General features: G+C 35.6%; 1 protein-coding gene across 1 annotated transcript; it reads right to left on the minus strand.

Annotated features, from left to right (window-relative positions):
* Positions 1-1,818: 1,818 nt before the first annotated feature.
* On the minus strand, positions 1,819-18,966 carry LOC129002597 (splicing factor 3B subunit 4-like). Its single transcript, XM_054430523.1, has 6 exons — positions 18,898-18,966; positions 14,687-14,770; positions 11,139-11,284; positions 8,147-8,275; positions 3,642-4,536; positions 1,819-2,067 (listed from the first exon to the last, which is right to left on the minus strand). Exons 1-6 carry the CDS (start codon positions 18,929-18,931, stop codon positions 1,886-1,888), a joined length of 1,470 nt encoding a protein of 489 aa, XP_054286498.1. The 5' UTR covers positions 18,932-18,966; the 3' UTR covers positions 1,819-1,885.
* Positions 18,967-19,980: the final 1,014 nt, after the last annotated feature.

The following is a 19,980-nucleotide window of genomic DNA, read 5'->3' on the forward strand; positions in this document are numbered from 1 at the left end:
TCTAATTTAACACTCAGAATTTAAAATCAAAAATCTTAAGGGATTAAACGGGATTTCTTAACCCAGTGACCGGGATTATATTCTTTTGGTCGTGTAGAAACACTGGGAGCTCGGTGCGTTCAATTAAAGCCAGTAATGAGAGGGTGATGATAGAATGTCTGCCGATGTTCGATGTTTTTTATATCGATGGTAGGTTCCCGATGTTTTTGTTACATCGATGTTTTCGTCAAACTTCGATGTTTTTGACCAAGTATTGAGACGTAGATGCAAAATGTAGCATATCTGTAAAAAATGTAGTCTTTTAAGAGAAATTCCAGATTTTTTCCAAAATTCCCTGACTTTTCCCTGACTTTTCCAGACCAACAAAATTCCCTGACATTTCCAGGTTTTCCCTGACCGTACCAACCCTGGATTTTCACAAAAATGGCCCAAACGATTTTGATAAAAATTATTATGTTATAGTCCTTTAAATTCTGATAAAAACTGTACTAATCCCATTTCCGTATATTTACTCTCACCGCTTACACGATAAAGGTTGTTGACAAACTTATGGGAGAAAGTATGTGTCAGAATGCTGATACCGTTTATTTTCATGTTGATAGTTAGTAAGAAATAAAAACATTATCCAAATTTGATCAAAATATGTTCATAAACAAGCAAACTACAACAGTTTACTTGTTCTCCATAAGAATAACATGGGAATTTTAAATTTAAATTTTTCAGAATTTTCTCCGTCACCATTAGGCGCATAATAACGCTTCAATATACTAAATTTTTTTTTTAAGCTCTACAAAATGGTTTGGAAAGAAACTGCTAAATTTTATATTTTTTGGGTAAAAAATGGGAAAAATATATTTTTACCCCATAAAACCCCGTTCCCATAGTCCGATCATGCTGGTTCGCGAACTCGTTTGAATAAGTAGGTTTACACGTTTATACCAAATTTCATCAAAATAGGATAATTTTTGCTTGAGTTATCGTGCTAACGGATTTTGAACGGATGGGGTTTTTGGCCTCTCTAGGGACCTCAAAACGAAAAAAATATTGGTCCCGCATCCAGGACTTACCATGAGTACTACGGTAATAATTCCCTATATGGGAAATTTGCTAAAAACCCTATTAAACGTATAAATGTTACCACGATCTTTTATGTGATATTACAAAAAGAATATAATCTAAATAGTGGCAACATTTAACTACATTAAAAGTATTTTTTATAAAAGTTTTTGTAAAAAGAATTTAAATTTATAATATCTAAAAAACTTCTTGTCTATAATTTAAATTTATGTAATCAACACTTTTTTACATCTTCAAAAACATCATCTCTATTCTTATCTATATATTAATAGGCAAGCATGTTTCTTTAAAAACTTTCTATTCAGCTCGTGTGCATAGTGCCATACTGTTAGAAAAATATTCTCCCGTGCAGAACCCCTTTACAATTAAAATAGGCTAAAAACTTAGCACAAAAAATTAATTTAAAAAAATTAACATGGAGCTTACGGGTTATACTTTTTAATAAAATGGTTGCCATGCTGGTGACGAAATAAACAAGTGTTTGAATTCAATGTCGCTTTTTGGTAAATAATTAGAATAAACAGTAAGGATTTGATCTGGCTGATCAGAAACTAGCTATATAAAACAAAACAATTCTGTGTACCATTTTCTCAATATAACAAATTTGTTTTAATGACTCATTAACTCACACCAAAATTAAATAAATACAGTATGTCATACAGGTACAAAAAATGCAAAACCATATTTAAAATGTTACTAGACTTCTATTAAGAACTTCTATATTAATAAAAATCTGTTTGTTTAAGAGGTAAATCAGACACATAATATTATAAATACAGTACTAGTGTTTAATAATAAAACACACATCCTAGTAGTTCTCTCCGTAGTCAGGATAGTTGTTTTCTTCGTAATCATCTCTATCATGGTAGTTCTGCGGCGGTCGCTGTCTAGGGGGGGGAGGTGGTGGGCCTCGTGGCGGAAACGGTGGTCGCCCAAACGGAGGCCCACCTCGAGGAGGAGGAGGTCTCCAGCCAGGCGGGGGGCGATTGCCTGTAAAATATAGTTAACTTGACCAGGTGTTCAAATAAAATGTCATGGCTGTAAAGTATGGGTTATAGAAATATTATCAAACACGTAAAATTATGTTTTATGACTTTAAAATATTGGTAAATGGTTTTTAGCGAATTTTCTCTGGAGAATAAGCTATTACCGCAAGTCTCATGGTAATACCTGGCCCTGGGACAATTTATTTTTTGTTTTTATGTCCCCAGAAGACAAAAAATACATTCTGTTTTAATTCACATATAAAAGTCCATTAGCACAATAACTCAAGTAAAAATCATCAGATTCCAATGGAGTTTGGTACAAGTGTGAGTTGAAAAACGCAGGCGAGGAGCACAGGAGCCGTATGTGACCAGCAAACGCTGCAGCGGTGTGCGCCGTAACTACACGGCAAACCTAGCGGTGGACGCCAGAACTTATAAAACCGCAGCACAGCTGACGCTCTATATTTATTCTATTTGTCTATGTTATCATATAGTTTGGTGTAAATTAATTCATTGAAAATTATAACTGAACCGTTCCATTTCCCAAACCACATAAATAAAACCGTTAAATAATTCTGGTTAATTTGTCATTTTAATAGCTTGAGACTTATTATTAGACATTTATATCCTGTTGTAGAGGGTGATAGCCAGGAAGTCTTGTGAGTATTACGAATCCATAAATTCTGAAGAAAACCTGCATTTATATTTAATTTGCAACACAAATGAAATTTTTCATTTAGACACACTAATTAGGCCCTAGAAAACTATGTAGGTTAGGGATTTTGTATTATATTTGTCCAGTAAATTACCGAACATACATCGTCTATTATTTCCTTAATAATTTAAAGTCAAGTGGTTGATTCAGAATCATCAAATAAAAACCCCCTGCTTGTTTTATATATAAAATATTGTTTTATAACTAGTCAGCGGTCACAAACTGAATCCTGCCCTGCTCAACTTCAGTGAATAACCAGTCAAGTAATTTAATTTAATACTTTACTATGTATAACATATGATCTATAACCACCATTTCTTAAAGTTTAGACACATTTTTGTGTTGTTCTACGTAGCGTATTAAAGTAAGGTTGATGTAATGTATGCCATTCAATAGCACTCTCACTCTGCTGGAATTAGGTGTAGTGCAATTATTGGGGTCGCAGAGACATTGCCTTAAACAATCCCAGCAAAATCATAATAAACATAATTCGTAATTACGATGAAATCCAGAACGATCCTAGCAATTCCGTGAAATTCTGAACATCTACCATGAATGCAGCAGAAAATGTCAACATCTCCTGCGACTGGGTTGAAATTAAGAACCTCTTCTGTGATTATGACGAAATTGTGAACATCTTTTGAATATCTCACTTTTGTGAATCTCTCGGACCAACTATTGGCCTGTAAAATTTGGGAGACCTGCAGACTCCTATGATATGTTTAAGTCTGGTAATTGAGTTACCTGAAAAATTAAACTTTTGATTTTAAATAAACTGAAAAATATTTAAGAGGCTGGTATTATATAGTTTTTAAAGTTAATTAGTCTATTTCTAGTTCGAATATCTTATTCTTACAACCTACCATGAGGAGGTGGAGGCGGAGGGTAGCGGCCGCCTTGGTTCTGCATATGTGGTGGGGGCCCTTGCTGCTGCCAGGGCGGAGGTGGCATCATGCGGGGTGGTGGAGGCATGCCTCCCTGGTTCATCATATTGGGTGGCATGTTGGGTGGGCCTTGCATGCCATGTGGGCCTTGCATATTGGGAGGCATCTGTCCCATGGGACCCTGCATATTTGGGGGCATGTTTGGAGGCATGGGGGGCATTTGCATACCCTGCATGTTTTGCATGTTGGGTGGTCCAGGTGGCATGTTCATGTTGGGTGGACCCAGCCCAGGTGGGGGCATAGGTGGACGGGGCATGCCCTGAGGCGGCATGATGTTGGAAGGAGCAGACGAGGTAGGAGGTAATGGAGGAAGTGGCGGGGGTGGAGGGTTTTGCTGGTTCATCATGTTTCCCATGGGTGGAGGCATCTGAGACATGTTCATCGGAGGAGGTTGCTGAGGAGGAAGTGGAGGAGGCGGTAGATTCATAGGAGGAGGAATCGATCCTGGTGGAGGAACTGGGGGTGGTGGCGGAGGGTTGAATCCCACAGGAGGTGGAGGAGGTCCCAAACCCAACCCCATGACATTCACAGGAGGTGGTGGGGGTGGAATGGGGGCTGTAGGTGGTGCGTCTGCAAACAGCTGATGAGGTCGGTCGGCCTGTGATAGAGGGTTCTGAGCTGCCAACAACCTCTCCGCAGCTGATCCGTGTCTCTCTCCCTTGGCGTCTTTCTTGTATGCATATGACACAGATACCGGACGATTGCAGAGATATTGGCCGTTCATTGCGTCTATTGCAGCATCTGATGCATCAAAACTTGCGTAGTTGATAAAAGCAAATCCCTTTGAGTTACCAGTTTCTGGATCTCTCATAATCTGTAAAAAGATAATATTTTGATAAACATTAAAAAACATATTTTTAATATTGTACTTTTACCTTTCATCTACCTATTCCTAAATGTTAAACAAATATTCATCAAGCATCATTCCCTACTTAAATTTTAAACATTGAATGGCCAGAAATGTAAGTTCAATATGCAATTTAAATGAAAAAGAATCCATCTTCCATTTTCTGTCTGTGTGCCCAATTTTAGGTAGGCCTAATAAGGAAAAATTATTTTAACTAGTGGCTTGTAGGGACATAAGTCCCTAAAAAGCTCAAATGTAAAACAACATATTGCAATTCCGGTATTTAAACAAACTCAGAATAACATTATCTATGTGTCAGAATAGGCATCCCTACACCATATTTTTTGTGTAAAAACCAGTTTGTTTTTCTTCTTTGTTTGCTTTTGTTGATGTAATTTTCAATAAATAATTTGAATCACTCCAGTGGTTTAACATGAAAAGGCAGCAAACATATCATTGTTTGTGAATAAATACTGGTTTACTAAGGTCTTTGGTCTTGTGGTTAATGAGGATAAATAAAAGCTTCCCTGTTTGGAATTTTAAAAATTAATTGGAGGTTCGCATTCAGATTAATTGAAGACACCTGCAATTTCATCTGCAGTAGGCTTATTATACCTACGACGATCCATATTTATCCTGTCTACAAACCTAAGTTCTAATTCACTGTCACCTTGTACTACCATTTCTTCCGAAGCTCTTTTGTAAATTTGTGCAAATGGATTTTCTAAAAGAATTTCAGCTAGTTTTGACAATATTTCAGGTTTTAAGTCACTATTTTCTCGACGCCTTTGACAAATTTCTGTTGCTGTTGATGTGTCAATAATGTACAATTGGCCATACACAATTGGTCTTCATCATGTTGAGTTGAGGCAGCAAATCTGAGATTGAACGATAAATCTGTCCTTGAATTTTGAAACAGTATGGTCCTTTTCCTGGAATATCTTTCTTACTGGCTGAAAAATAAGCAAAAGCCATCGCACTGTTGTATTGTCGAATGAATTTATACAGTTGTGGGCTCTCTTCAAACAAATTTTTAAGTTCTACATTAGTTTTTGGCTGAGGAAGGTTAATAAGTCCGTTATAGCAACATGTCATAAAATGATTATTCGTTAGTTCTTCTCTAAAATGAAGAGCACTACATTGAATGCACTCTTGGTCCAGTAATCCTGCATCATGAATATTTACATTTCTCTCGTCTACCATGGGTCTCCTAAAAAGGGGTTGTAACATAGGCTATCTTGATTAAGTTCGTCATTATCTACTCTTGCTCTTCTACGCGCACTGTCATTCCTATGAACAGTTCCCCGCCTTTGTGGTCTTCCCCTGGCGTTCATATTAATTACAGTACTTATAATGAACAGAATATATATCCAACAGCCTACATACCAAAACATCTTGAATCCCTGGTGATTTTATAAAAGTATGATCGAATATGATTACTCTACGTTGTATATTCACTGCACTAAAAAAAATATTTACTTACGAAGGAATGCAAATACACCATTTTAGAACCAATAACATTTATAGGTTATTTTAGTTGTATATATTAACACAACCTTAACCTTAAAATGTGTAGAAATATAAAGAAAACAACATCATTTAAAATAAACTTGAACATATGATTTAAAAATAAAAACAAAACAGAAGTTAGATTTAGTTTTGACTCTTTAATTATTTATACAGAATATTTATTCTATGTCGTTTATTCCTTTAACACGACAATAACGTAAAAGCATGAAAAAATGAAACTTGAGTATATGATTTAAATATAAACAAAGAATGCAGACGTTTTTCCGATTAATCTTCAAGATTTCAGTTTTATTATAGTATACATTTCATAGTTGACTGGCTAAAAGTAAACCAAATGCGTGCATTGATCACTGTTTTCAAGATATAGTACGATCAGCTGTATTGAAGTAAACAGATATCAGCAGTAAATGACTTCTAATGATATTCTTATGGAGAACAGTTTACGTTATATCTAATTTTGTATCAAGATTTGGGGAATTTCACTATTTTTCCCGCCGTCACGGGGTCGAGACCTTTAATTTTAGCCCTCTCCCGTCCTTCTACGACTTCCCAGTCGCCCACAATTTTGACGCAAAGAATCAGCTTACGTAATTAATATATACATAGATGCCTTAAGTTTGGAAAAAATTGATTTTGATAAATATCCAAATGGCAGTGAGATTGGCCAGTTTATTAAGGGAAGCCTGACAATACAGATAGGCACTGGAATTTTTTGGTTTTTTTAATTTTCATAATTTAAAAAGTGCCTATAAATTTCTGTGAATTTTCTTTCCTTTAAAATTTTACTTGCTATTTTTATGTTTTATGTTCAGTAAACTGAGATAAGGGTATTGTTTGTTATTGTAGTAGTTTTTTTGTTATTTCTCTAAGAAATTATGGTATTATTTTGATTATTTGTTATTATTATACCATTTTCAGGAGTAAATGTATCAATTGATATTGATCGGCCAGGTTAGCAACACAAAATACATAAAACAACAACATTTACAAAGCTACATTTACTCAATTGATAATGTAAACTCTTACCTTAGCAATCCTTAATGTGGTTATTGGATATTAATTTCGAACCTGTAGGTCCATCTTCAGTCGGAAGTCTAGGGAGACCACCGACTGAAGATGGACCTACGGGTTCGAAATTAATATCGGATAACCACAATAAGGATTGCTAAGGTAAGAGTTTACATTATCAATTGAGTAAATGTAGCTTTGTAAATGTTGTTGTTTTATGTATTTTGTGTTGCTAACCTGGCCGATGGCCCTCCTGCCAATACCTTAAGTGTTTTGTGTTTACAGATACCCCTTGTGGTACCTCAGAATGTATAAACAAACTTAACACGTAGAGTGCGGCAGTTCCCGATCGGGTACGGTGCGTCCGTATCCCATCGGGAACGCTCGGCAATGCCTTTTGTATATCTTCCTTTTTGCTCTAGCGTCGGCCGAAAGCTGACCTATACCATGTTAGCGTGTAGTATGTGACTTGCATTTTGTTGTGGTGTAGGTTGGTAGTAAATTTCCCAGTAAAATCCCTGTCTGGCAATCTCAAAAATCTACTTTTTGTCCCGTCTTTTTCCCTCCATTTGGCAATACAATTCCAATGGGACCGGCTACGTTCCAAGCAGTGCTGCTATCTGTGGGTGTTTAGCGAACTACGTCGTTGTAAAGCAGGACATCCTCGCACGTTATTTGCTATTCGTCAGACCAAAATTGGAAAGCTAATCACACGCAGCATTCGGGTTTGTTCGACGCTGAGGGCTGCGCGCCATTTGACGTGCCGCAGCTAACGTGTTAAAGCAATAATAAAGCACGTCCCCTTCTCACTTTCTCAAGCGATTATTTTGCTTAAGTAGCTACAAAAATATAATGGTTCAAAATCTCATGGCACTTATGTTTGTATTACTACTTTGAAATTATGTATTTTATGTAACCATTGTAAGAATAACATAATACAGATTATTTTACTGAAATGGTTATCTGAAAAATTACAAAAATGTATATATGAGACATTTTTAATGGCCAAGTAGCCAAATTTAATGCTAACACGTTTTACCTTCGGCGTTTGTAAGATGACACCAAAGGCTGAAAATGTGTCGTACAGCAATTTTTCATCAACTTCTGCATCCAAATTTCCAATGAATATGTTGGCCCCAACGTCTAGGTTCTTTTGATGTGCTGAAGCCTGTAAAAGAGACAAAAGATGAGATCAACCTTTTGGACATAACCCTGTTCAACTGTGGTAGTAGTGAAATTTAGTAGGCCTACATTCATCAGAATTTTTCATTTCACTATTTTTTTCACTGTCAAACAATTGAAGAATCATACTTAAGAGTTTAGAAAACGAGTGAATTAAAGTTGCCTTCTTAAATTGTAGGCATACGATAAATAAAACCATTACTTCAACACCAATCTTGCACACTTGGAGTTATCAAAAGGTTTGGCTATTACAAAAACCGAAGACCAACTGCAATAGCCTGTTTTTTTTTTTATCTAAACTACTAACTCTAGTACAAGTTTCAGTTTAAAATACATTAATACCCCTACTGCAGCAAACCTGCAGACTAAGCAAATTTCCATTTGCCTGACTGGATTCTCACTTGATTTATTTATTCATTCACCAACAGCATCCACCATTTTACATTATTAGGTTACACGAACTTGAATTTCTTAAATATGTTGGATACATTAAACAGTATAAAATTTCTTTAATAGGCCTAATTACTTTTTTTAATCTACAAGGGAAAATCAAAACTACATAAAACAGATGTATGAGAATTGAAGAGTGACAAATGGTGTCAGCTTATCAATATGTAGAGTTTGTATCAAAACGCAAACATTTAAGGGGTTTGGAAGGCTTTCACTCTATAGTAGACTCCCTCTTATCTGGACACCTTTAAACCGGACATTGGTTTTACTGGACTACACTCGGTGGAAATTACATCTCTTTAACCGGAAGTCAGTTAAATAAGCACATCGGTTTAACCGGACCATAAGTTATTGGCAGGAAGTGGGCAGTACTAAAACGACTGTTCTCGTAGGAAAGATTTTTTGAGACACGTGATCACGTGTCTCAATAGAATGCTCTCCTATACTAGGGTTGCTTTCAGAGAGGTGAAAGCCAGTTGAGCGGAACAAACGTGATTTGATATTTGTATAAGTAACTAAATGCAAAAAGGTCAATAGATTTATTTACTAATGCTGGTTTTAAAGATTAAAATTATAATAATTCAAATTTACCTCTTCGAGAAGTGTAAGGTAGTTTTGACCAGGAAAATATTACAGTAGTTGGAATCTGATATTAACATCCAAAAAGGGCATTAAAGTATAAAAAAGAGAAAGGAAATTTTATCAACACTTGAAATGACTGAATTGTTACCAAATAACTGTTTCACAAAATGCAGATTCCATTTTCAGCCGAGCCATTAAAATGAGGATTTGCCGAACAATTATTAATATTACAGAATAGTATATAATGATATACAACTTTTCACATTCCATAAATTATATGTTAGTTTTGCTATGGTCAAAGATCCAAAACCAAATGTTCTCTTTTCTTTTGGTCAGTATGTAATAATTTGCTAGAATCATTGACTTTATATAAAGTCAAAGCTAGAATACTGTAGATGGTTTGTTAAGTTAAGACCATATGCAAGCATTTTTGAAATCGTTTCCCCGTTTAACCTTAACCAACTATTCCATTCCAAAAGATAAAAATTATATGGTGCAACACAAATAAACAACCCGATCACCTACCTATAACCTACACTTTACCTTCCTAATCTAACCTTACTTCAAAACACTTAATATAGTCACGAATACTCATAAACCCCGACCTACCTCCCCACCTGCCTAAATTAGATCAGTGTTCAATCTGCGTTTTATCAATAAGTGTAATAACTTACTGTACCGTCAATGTAATTCAACTTAATATAACCTATGAGGTATTATCGGATTAAATACCGATTTCGATGCGGTTCGATATATCGCTTATTAAATCCTGATTTCTAACATTGGCTGTTTCTAATCAGCTGGCAACACAAATAGGTTCCCAAGAAAGTAGTCACCGGTCCGTATCCCTCCGCTCCTTGTTTATGCTCCGCGCATTGAGAAAGTAGTTCCGTATAATTTCTCGATTTTCAGTGAATTCCGCGCCTTAAAAAATGTTTTAACGGCATTTTCTTGTTTATTAAAATTATAGGAATGGTTTAAAAACGTTTAAAAGAAAAGTATAGAAAGTTCAGAAATACCTTATGATTCTCTTGTTTACATTTTTCTTGTAAACAAAAAAACTATCATAGCTACTTTAGTCCCATAAGCCTAATGTTAAAAATTTGAAATTTTAAGTTCGTTTTAAATTGCATTAGCATTATCTAATTGAAATTTGTTTGTTTACAAACCATCTCATTATTAGTCTAAGTAGTCTTGTTAAGTTTGGCTGAAATGTGTTCAGCCGTTATTGAGTGATGGTGTTATATTGTTTGCATTGAAGTTGATCCCAAAGAGTCAAATAAGTCAATTAAACTCAATTAAGTCAAATACTGTGCAGTATGCGTTCCGTTTTAACGAGTTTTTGGGGACGTCAGTTTAACCGGAAAACCCGTTATCCAAACTGGCCTCGGTTGGTAGGAGCACGGAAAAACATACTACTATAACCCAGAATGCTAACCGCATGGTAAAAAGCGTTAGGCCTAAGTACTTTGAGCGAGCTTTGCCTTTCAATTTGTAGGCAGAGCCACCAGCGTTGCTATGCTCAGTGCATTGCAACGCTGGTGGCCCTGCCTACGAACTGACAGGCAAAGCTCTCTCAAAGTACTAAACGCTTTTTACCATGCGGTTGGCATTCTGGGTTATAGTAGTATGTTTTCTGTGGTAGGAGTCAGGGTAAGAGGGAGTCTACTGTATGTGTTTGAGAAAACCAATAATTAGCCTACTGAACTTCTAGGATACTGCCTACTTTTTTAATATTTACTTAAGATTATGCTTTGTTTCTTTCAATTACATTAAGGATAGCCTATACATAGTTATAACAGAATAAAAAATCCAACCTTGTTAACTCTGATGGGCTTCCCGTACAGCTTTATCATGTTCATTATCTTGATTGCATAATCCGCATCATCTTCTCCCATGAACTCCACAAAACCATAGCCTTGGTGCATCTGAGTGACACGGTCCTTTGGCATGTGAACGTTAACTAAAACAAATACATAACAATAAGGCCCCTATTACACGAGGTAGCCTGGCGACGTCGCCAGCGACCAAACTGGCTACTCAGCTTGTCATGGGGCATTGATTCTTATGGATGTTATTACACGAGGGTAGCCAGCGACGCAGCCACACTTTGGCGACCGACTTGCTACCGAGCCCCGTCGCCACTGTGGTAGCCACTGGCTACCCATATTGGCGACGCTGCGTTGTAGCATATGGAGCTTATTACACTAGGTCGCCAGTATCACGTCGCCACTCGGTTAGTTCATATCACGGGGGTACTTGCACACTGTTGTGTTGTGAGTTTGTGAATTGTTCACTTCAGTTGATAAAATGTCTATATCATCCTTTATGACTCGAAGAAACTGGATTGTGACATACGAAAATAATTGAAACATTTTTTATTGTCCGCACAGAGCTCATCAAAAAGGGTGTAATATAACCCTTTTGATTCTCTTGCACTAAGCATTGGATGAACGTACATTTTTCTCTTCCTTTGCCTCCTTTTCTTCAGAAGTAACAGAAGGAGAAGATACTTATAATCACTCATTATTCACTGTAAACACCGCTCACAACAAGTACAAGTGCAAGACAAGCACTCACAACAACGGCGCCACGGCGGTAAAATTCTGGCTACTCAACTGGCTACTCAACTGGTTATAGGTTTGGTGGCCAGTGCGTCGCCAGCTACTGCCGCTGGCGACGTCGCCAGGCTACCTCGTGTAATAGGGGCCTAACACTACAAAAACCTAACATAACTAATTTAACAAAGGAGCCTACTGTACCAACATTTTAAATTCAGTATTGAAGTAGGCCTAAGTTAGTAGAATAATGGGTAAAAAACCATTTTTAGCCTACAAACATTGCTTATCTTGAGAATAAAAAACCCTAACCTTTCTTACATGGCAAGTAATGCTGTTTAGGGATGACAGTAATTAAGCTGTTTCAAGGTACAGGGTGACACACTTACTTACTTGTAATACTTGTCTTCTACATCGTTGACCGACATGTCGGATAGATTGCGTCATGTTACTATTTACATATAAACACTATATGTAAACACAGAGGTTGTCGCACGTGGTAGGAAGATTGAGGTTATGTCATTAACTTCAGTGAGGGTTGCCATTTTTTTGAAATTTGAAATGGCTTAGTGGACATTAGACCATCACGTTTTTGCATACGATACTTTTGTCCATAATGGTAAATCCGTCGTCAAAACCCAGCTGAGATTTCGTCGACATTTTAATATTGAACGCCATGGAACAATAAACGCCAAGCCGAAATACGCTATTAAGAATGACTGTTCGGTAACAAATGGCAAATGTTTAAATCACTATGTACAGTATTAAAACCATTTTATTCCTTTTAACTACTGTGTACTACGTATATAAAAATTGTCCGGTTCCTTTGTGTCACCCTGTATTAAGGAGATTTTAAGTAGCCTCTTATAAATGACTATACAACTGACTGGAACAATTCATGACAACAATTTTAAATAACTTCTTGATCAGCATTGTACGTGTTATTAAATTGACGGAAAGTAAATAAAAGAAAGTCTTATAACACTTAAAACATATATTTATGCTTATACTGTTATTCACAAGATGGTAAATATACAAAACAGATGGTAAGTGGTGATCGATTTTGATTGGACACTCCAATCATCATCAGACCCAATAGGCGAATGACGTTACCGTATGTTATGTTATGACGTTATGTCATTCGCCTTAACAGTATAAGCGTAAATATATGTTTTAAGTGTTATAAGACGTTTCATTCATTTACTTTCCGTAACAATTTTAAATTTGTAAAGTGGTTTTATAAGTTTAAGTTTAGGCTATTTGTTTGGTTTTCACCCCATTTGGAATTCAGTTTTTAAATGTTTTTTGTAAGGGAATGGTCAAACCTTTTTCTTGTTAATATCTAATGTCCACCTTATATTAGTTAATATGATTAATTGACAGCTTAGTAACAATGGCACCTGTGTTCAGAAACTAGGCCATCTCATTTGGAATCAAACCAGTGACTTACAGATTTGAATGCAAGATTAATGACCACTGGGGAGGTACCGGTAAACAGACAATTACCTTACCTTACCTCCTTGGCCACTCAAACCTAAGAAGGTTTTTGGCCTCGCCAACAAGTTGCCTCCACTGCTGCCGATCTGCCGCCATGTCAAGAGATGCCCCCACTCTGCGTAGGTCCTTCTGGACTTGGTCTCTCCATCTCAACTTCGGTCTTCCTAGCGGGCGAGTGCCTCGTGGTTGTCCATTGGCGATCTTCTTAAGCATACTTTCTTCTTCCCTTCTTTCTACATGGCCTGCCCATCTCAGCCGTCTGGAGCTCTCGGTTTTTTCTTATTCGCCACATACCTTCTTCATTTATAGGTCCGAAAATCTTCCTCAAAATTTTGTTCTCAAAAATTATAAGTTTGTTTTCATGATTTTTAGTTAATGTCCAGGTTTCCAAACCATATAAAAGCACTGGTTGAATTAAAGTTTTATAGATTCTTAATTTTGTGTTTTTGGATAGTATTTTTGAACTAAATATTTTTGATACGCCCCAGAAACATTTGGTTGCTGCAATCAGTCTCTTTTCTATTTCTGTTCCTCTTTCATTATTCCAGTTAACTGAGACTCCGAGGTATTTAAATTCGTTTACTCTTTCAAAATTATGGTTATTGACCCTAAAAGGTTCAGCTCCTTCAGTTTGGGTTCTTCCGACTTTCAGATATTTTGACTTCTCTTCACTTATTTTAAGTCCAATCTTATTTGCTTCCCTTATAATAATCTCAGTAAGCTTACCTAGGTCCTCTTTTGATTCTGCAACTAATGCAACATCATCCGCAAAAGCAAGTGTGTTTACTATAGATCCGAAGTTTATTCCAGCTTTGATATGTTTAGTGCTTTTTAAGGTTTCTTCTATTGCAATATTGAAAAGAATTGGTGACAGTCCATCCCCTTGTCTAACCCCTGAATGGGTTTGGAAGGTTTCTGAGTATTCATTTTCTATCTTAACTTTACTTTTGGCAGTTAAATTTTATAACAGACAATTAAATTTTATAATAAATAGCTTACTAAGAAAAAACTTTTTTTTAAAGAAAATGCTTAACTGTACACTACATAATAGCTGCCTATTCTTTCAAAGCCACACTGTTGTATTACGAGGTCTTAACTTATCACATTTAAGGCAATTTAATTGAAAATATATATTTTCATTGAAAAGATAAAGTTTAACTTACCTTAGGGGACTATATTTTTATGTAATTAGATAGAATTTACCAGAATTAGAATTGAATTGACTTTGCACTTTAAGTTCAACATACAATCCCATCCTTCAAGCAATATCCATTACTAATGATCGACAGTTAAAGTACCCTATTACTTACCAACTGGTCCAGCCTGTACAAACAATTCCCACATAAGAGTTTCCGACACTTTGTCGTCCAGTCCTCCAACATAGATTGTTGCATCTGAAAAGAGCAAATTGCTTGAATAATAATGGGCAAACCTATTCATGACTGCAGTTTAAATAGCTTTCTGTAAAGCGATAAAAATAGAGACAAAAACGTGTTCATGCGCTGAAAAGCACACAAGATTTTATTTCGCTGTATAATTCTTGCATTGCTTAGTTTAAATTTTGTTTGTATACCTTTTTTAAGTTATCAACTTCTTAACTTCTTAAGTTCAGTTCTTAACTTATTTAAGTTAACTGTTTTTTTTAAGTAAGATGTATTTGGCCATCTGTGACATTGAAGTTTTTTCCATACCGGTAGGTCGAACTGAAACTGAATTTTTACTTATAAGTTAGGCAGCTATTCATTCTACTGAAAGGGTAGTGAAATATCAAATCCAAAAATACCAAGGACTAGACTAACTTAAGTTAGGCACTACCGCATAGACTTAGACAGGAGAAGAGTGAGAGTAAGAAAAACTGTCTACATTGTGGAGGTACTTGTTATAAATTAAATGCGGCAAAACATCAATTCATTTGAAATAAATTTCAAACGGAAAGTAAATAAAAGAAACGTCTTATAACACTTAAAACATATATTTACGCTTATACTGTTACTCACAAGACGGTAAATATACAAAATAGATGGTAAGTGGTGATCGATTTTGATTGGACACTCCAATCATCATCAGACCCAATAGGCGAATGACAAGAATCTTGAATGGCATCCCTACTTATACCCCTACAAATCTGTACACCAACATACCTGTATCTGAAACTGTAGATCTTGTTAAATGTAGGCTTTTACAGAATAGTTTAGACAACGAATATGTCAATCAGATTGTAAAATTGCTTGTGACTGTTTGGAAACAAAACTATTTCAGATTTAACAATATAGATTTTACGAACAAACAGATAGTTTAGCTATGGGAAGTCCACTTTCGGCAATTTTGTCAGAAATATTTTTACAGCATCAGGAAAAAGAAATGTTACAGAATTTAAGAAAGAATCATGATGTAAAACTGTATGTTAGATATGTAGACGACATTCTTGTTATCTTCAGACAATCCCAGGAGCAAGAGCACGAAACGATGATGCAGACACTTAACAGCCACCATCCAAACCTCACCTTTACCAACGAGTTTGAAGATAACGAAAAGATCAACTTCCTGCACCTCACATTAGAGAGAAAAGACAGCAAGATCGAGTTTGACATCTACAGTAAACCTACGCAAATGGACACTACAATAAACAGCAAGTCTATCCATCCGACAATCCACAAGACCGCAGCCTTTAGATCCTCGATGTACCGAGCCTATAAGATCCCACTTAGCCAAGCCAATAGGAAGAAAGAACTGGACACCATTAAGAAGATCGCTCAAGTTAATGGATTTCGAACCAAGACAATAGAGGACATCGCAAGAAAGACGAGGAGAAAAATCAATAGACAGAATACACTACGCAGCAGAACAACATTAGAAGAGATAAAAGAGGAAAACACCAGATATGTCACATTTAGCTACACGGGGACTACAACACAAAGGACTGCTAACAGATGTAAGAAATACGGAGTTTCAATAGCCTACAGGACTCAGAACACCTTGAGTAAAATACTGCTTCCAAAAATAGAAGATTGTAACAAATTCGACGCTTCCGGCATCTATAAAATCAATTGTAACGATTGTGATAGCTTCTACATTGGACAGACTGTGAACTTTGTTAACCGCTTCAAGGACCACACATCTGCGTGGAGGAACAACAAGCCGGAGAGATCAAATGTCGCACAACACCTGTTACAAAATGGCCACTCAATAGGAAAAATGGAGGATAGTTTATGTAGCCTATTTTAAAGAATTGTAGGAAAGGATATGTAATGAATGCTTGGGAAGAATTGTATATTTATAAGGAAAAATGTAAAAATAGAAATAAGTTGATTAATGAACAAGTAAATTTCGATTCCAGTTGTACATATAAAAATGTATTGGCCGGTGCTTCCGGTAGCCAATAGGGTATAAGTAGGGACGCCAATCAAGATTCTTGTCATTCGCCTATTGGGTCTGATGATGATTGGAGTGTCCAATCGAAATCGATCACCACTTACCATCTATTTTGTATATTTTACCGTCTTGTGAGTAACAGTATTAAGCGTAAATATGTTTTAAGTGTTATAAGACGTTTCTTTTATTTACTTTCCGTAAATTTAATAACACGTACAATGCTGATCAAGAAGTTATTTAAATTTCAAAGGCAGCACTCATGCTCCAGTGCAACTTAATCAATTAAGTTAATTAAGAACAAAATTTTGTTTTAAATGTGAAAGAGAAAATGTGTAAGAGAGTCTGCCAATCTAGAACGTCGAAATAGTAGGCCTAGCTAAATTTAGCTAAGGGGGAAAGCAGACAAAAAATTCAAAATGAAAAAACATCAATTAAGTTAGGCCTAGTTAGCCCTGAAATTATCGATTTTATTGAGACTATTTTATCAATAGGCTAGCATTGGCCTACATAGATGGTTGATAGCTTACTAATGTTACATTGATGGTTAACAACAATGGGTTGACCTATCGGTGCTCATTTATTTATTAAAAATACGGAAATTATATAGATGAGGGTGACCAAGAGTTCTATAGTAGGCCTAACTTATAGGCTATATCATTAGAAACTAGATTTTTACCTGAAAATTGGTGCAAAGATTTTTCTGCTGCCACAAAAACTGAATTTACTACGATTTTTTTGAATTTTATTACTTCAGTTCTTATTTAGACATGTGAGGTTGGTAGGTTGGGTGTTATGCGGATTTGTGACTGTTAAGTGTTTTGAAGTTAGGTTAGATTAGGAAGGTAAAGTTTAGGTTATTATGATTCGAGTTGTTGATGTATATTATCTCCAGACTGTTTTTGCACTTTGTAAAAAGTATAAACTAAACTAAACTAAATATAACCTAAACTTTACCTTCCCTAATCTAACCTAACTTACCTTCATAGGACTTAATATAGTCACGAATCCACATAACATCCAACCTACCAACCTCACATGTCTTTTTCAACTTATAAAACAAATTTTAAACTGTCCGACAAGTTTGGTTGGGTTAGAATAGTGTCAATTTGTTGTTTATTCATTTTATTATTCCTTCTTCAATTTTCATAATCCAGTCCCCAAATCCAGATTAAATATGTCCGACCTAGAGGTGTTTATTAATGTTGGCTGCACTTTACTTGACGTCCTACACTCATCCGAATGAAAATATCTATCGATATATCGATTAATCGATTGCTTCATTCGATATATCGTTTGGTTAGTTAGGTAAGGTTAACCTAACCTAACTAACCAAACGATATATCGAATGAAACAATCGAATGAAAATATCGAATCGAAAAAACAATCGAATGAGTGTAGGACGTCAAGTAAAGTGCAGCCTTAATGTTAATTAATTTTAATCAAATAATACATAAGTTGTTGCCTGCTTAAATTAGCGTAACTATATTTCTAAGTGTGGGTTGTGAGTGTAATATTTACATTAAAATGGCATATAATCAATCAATAAATGTGAATTGTGCTAGGCCTATTAACTTCTGTTTTACAGTGTAAACATTGTAGTGCAGATTCAATGTACCTAATAAAACATTAAAATAAACTTCAAAAAATCGTAGTAAATTCAGTTTTTGTGGCAGCAGAAATGTTTTTGCACCATTATTTTCAGGTAAAAATCTAGTTTCTAATGATATATAAATTTCTATAGAACTCTTGGTCACCCTCATCTATGTAATTACCAAAAATACTTAGGCCTAGGCCTAAGTTAGGCTATTAAGCTCGAAGCTTCTTGAAAACTCGACTTGACAACAAATTCACTAAACTTGCACACTCCCTAGCCATATTCCTTTTGTATGTAACTGTAAAATGGCAAATGCCGTGAAGATAATAATAATTAAATAAATAGTAGGGCCTAAGCTTACTTTAATCTTGGTTTGTGAACTTAAATAAAAACATAACCTCTATTGATGCGATAAACAATCCAGTACCTAGCCTATGAAAAGAGATAATAATGGAAAACTTTTTTTATGCACTAAACATGTAACGATTCGCTCGTTATTTTCTTAACGAATTATGGTTTATGATTGATTGTCTAACAATTACGATTAATATTTACCTTGATTTCGTTCAGCAATCGGACCGGCCGCCATTTTTGGCGTTTCGTTTATATTATATTAGTTCTAGTGTTTAGTAAGTTGTGTTGTTGAAGCTCTAGTTCAGTCAGTTGGCAGTTCAGTTCCTATCCTATCCTCAGTCTCCTCCGGTTGACAGGAATGGGCACACGGAAGGGACTAAGGCTAAAGGTGTAGTGACGTCATATCTCTAGCGGCTAATGTCTTTTCTTGAGGCAACACGATTACCGTAACGAAACGATGTGATTTCAGCGGCGTTCGTAGCACAGTTGGTAGCGTTTCGGATTGATGTACAAGAGGACCCGGGTTCGAATCCCGCTGGCAGCACTAACTTTTTGTCAACAAATTTTTCATATCAGCAAGTTTGGTTGGTTAGGTTAGGTTATGACAGTTTAATTTTATAATACTAAATTTTTAAATTAATTTTATAATTAATTAAAAATTAGAAGTAATCATTAATTAGATTTTTATATTATATAGTTTTTATATTATCAGCAAGTCTGGTTGGTTAGGTTATGTTATGACAGTTTAATTTTAAAAATTAAAAATTAATTTTATAATTAAAAAGTTAATTTTATAACTAAAAATTAAAAAAAAAATTAAATTTGTTCAACTTAGCAGTTCTAGCGGCGAACGCTGACACTACAGGATATGTTAGCCTTAGTCCCTCCCGTGTGTCCCACCGCCTGTTGACATATCAACTTAGTTTCACAGAGGGTGACATAAGTTTTATACCATGCAACTCTGAACACAGCTCTTTACTAGAGTTCCAATAGAGGTTTTCAATGGTTCCAAAGCAACAAGCTTCTTCTAAACAAACTGCAATAAAACAAAAATGCTCCAATTCCATATTAACAGCTCAAAAAAGCTTCCGCTGATTGTTTTGCTAGGTGACGAAGAGATCTCTTCTTGCAACAATGCTAAGTTTCTTGGTTGGCCTGGTAGAATTGGCAACGTTGCAAGTAGGGTTGTTTAGTGTCATACGTCCCATAAGATGACATGGCAGACAGGTGACATCAGCTCATTAATTCGCACTAAATTGATTTAAATTTATGAATATAAATTTA

Source organism: Macrosteles quadrilineatus, unplaced genomic scaffold (genome assembly GCF_028750875.1).
Source record: "Macrosteles quadrilineatus isolate MER2022 unplaced genomic scaffold, UCM_ALF_1.0 Scaffold_9__3_contigs__length_116548681, whole genome shotgun sequence".
In the NCBI taxonomy this organism is placed as follows: domain Eukaryota; kingdom Metazoa; phylum Arthropoda; class Insecta; order Hemiptera; family Cicadellidae; genus Macrosteles; species Macrosteles quadrilineatus.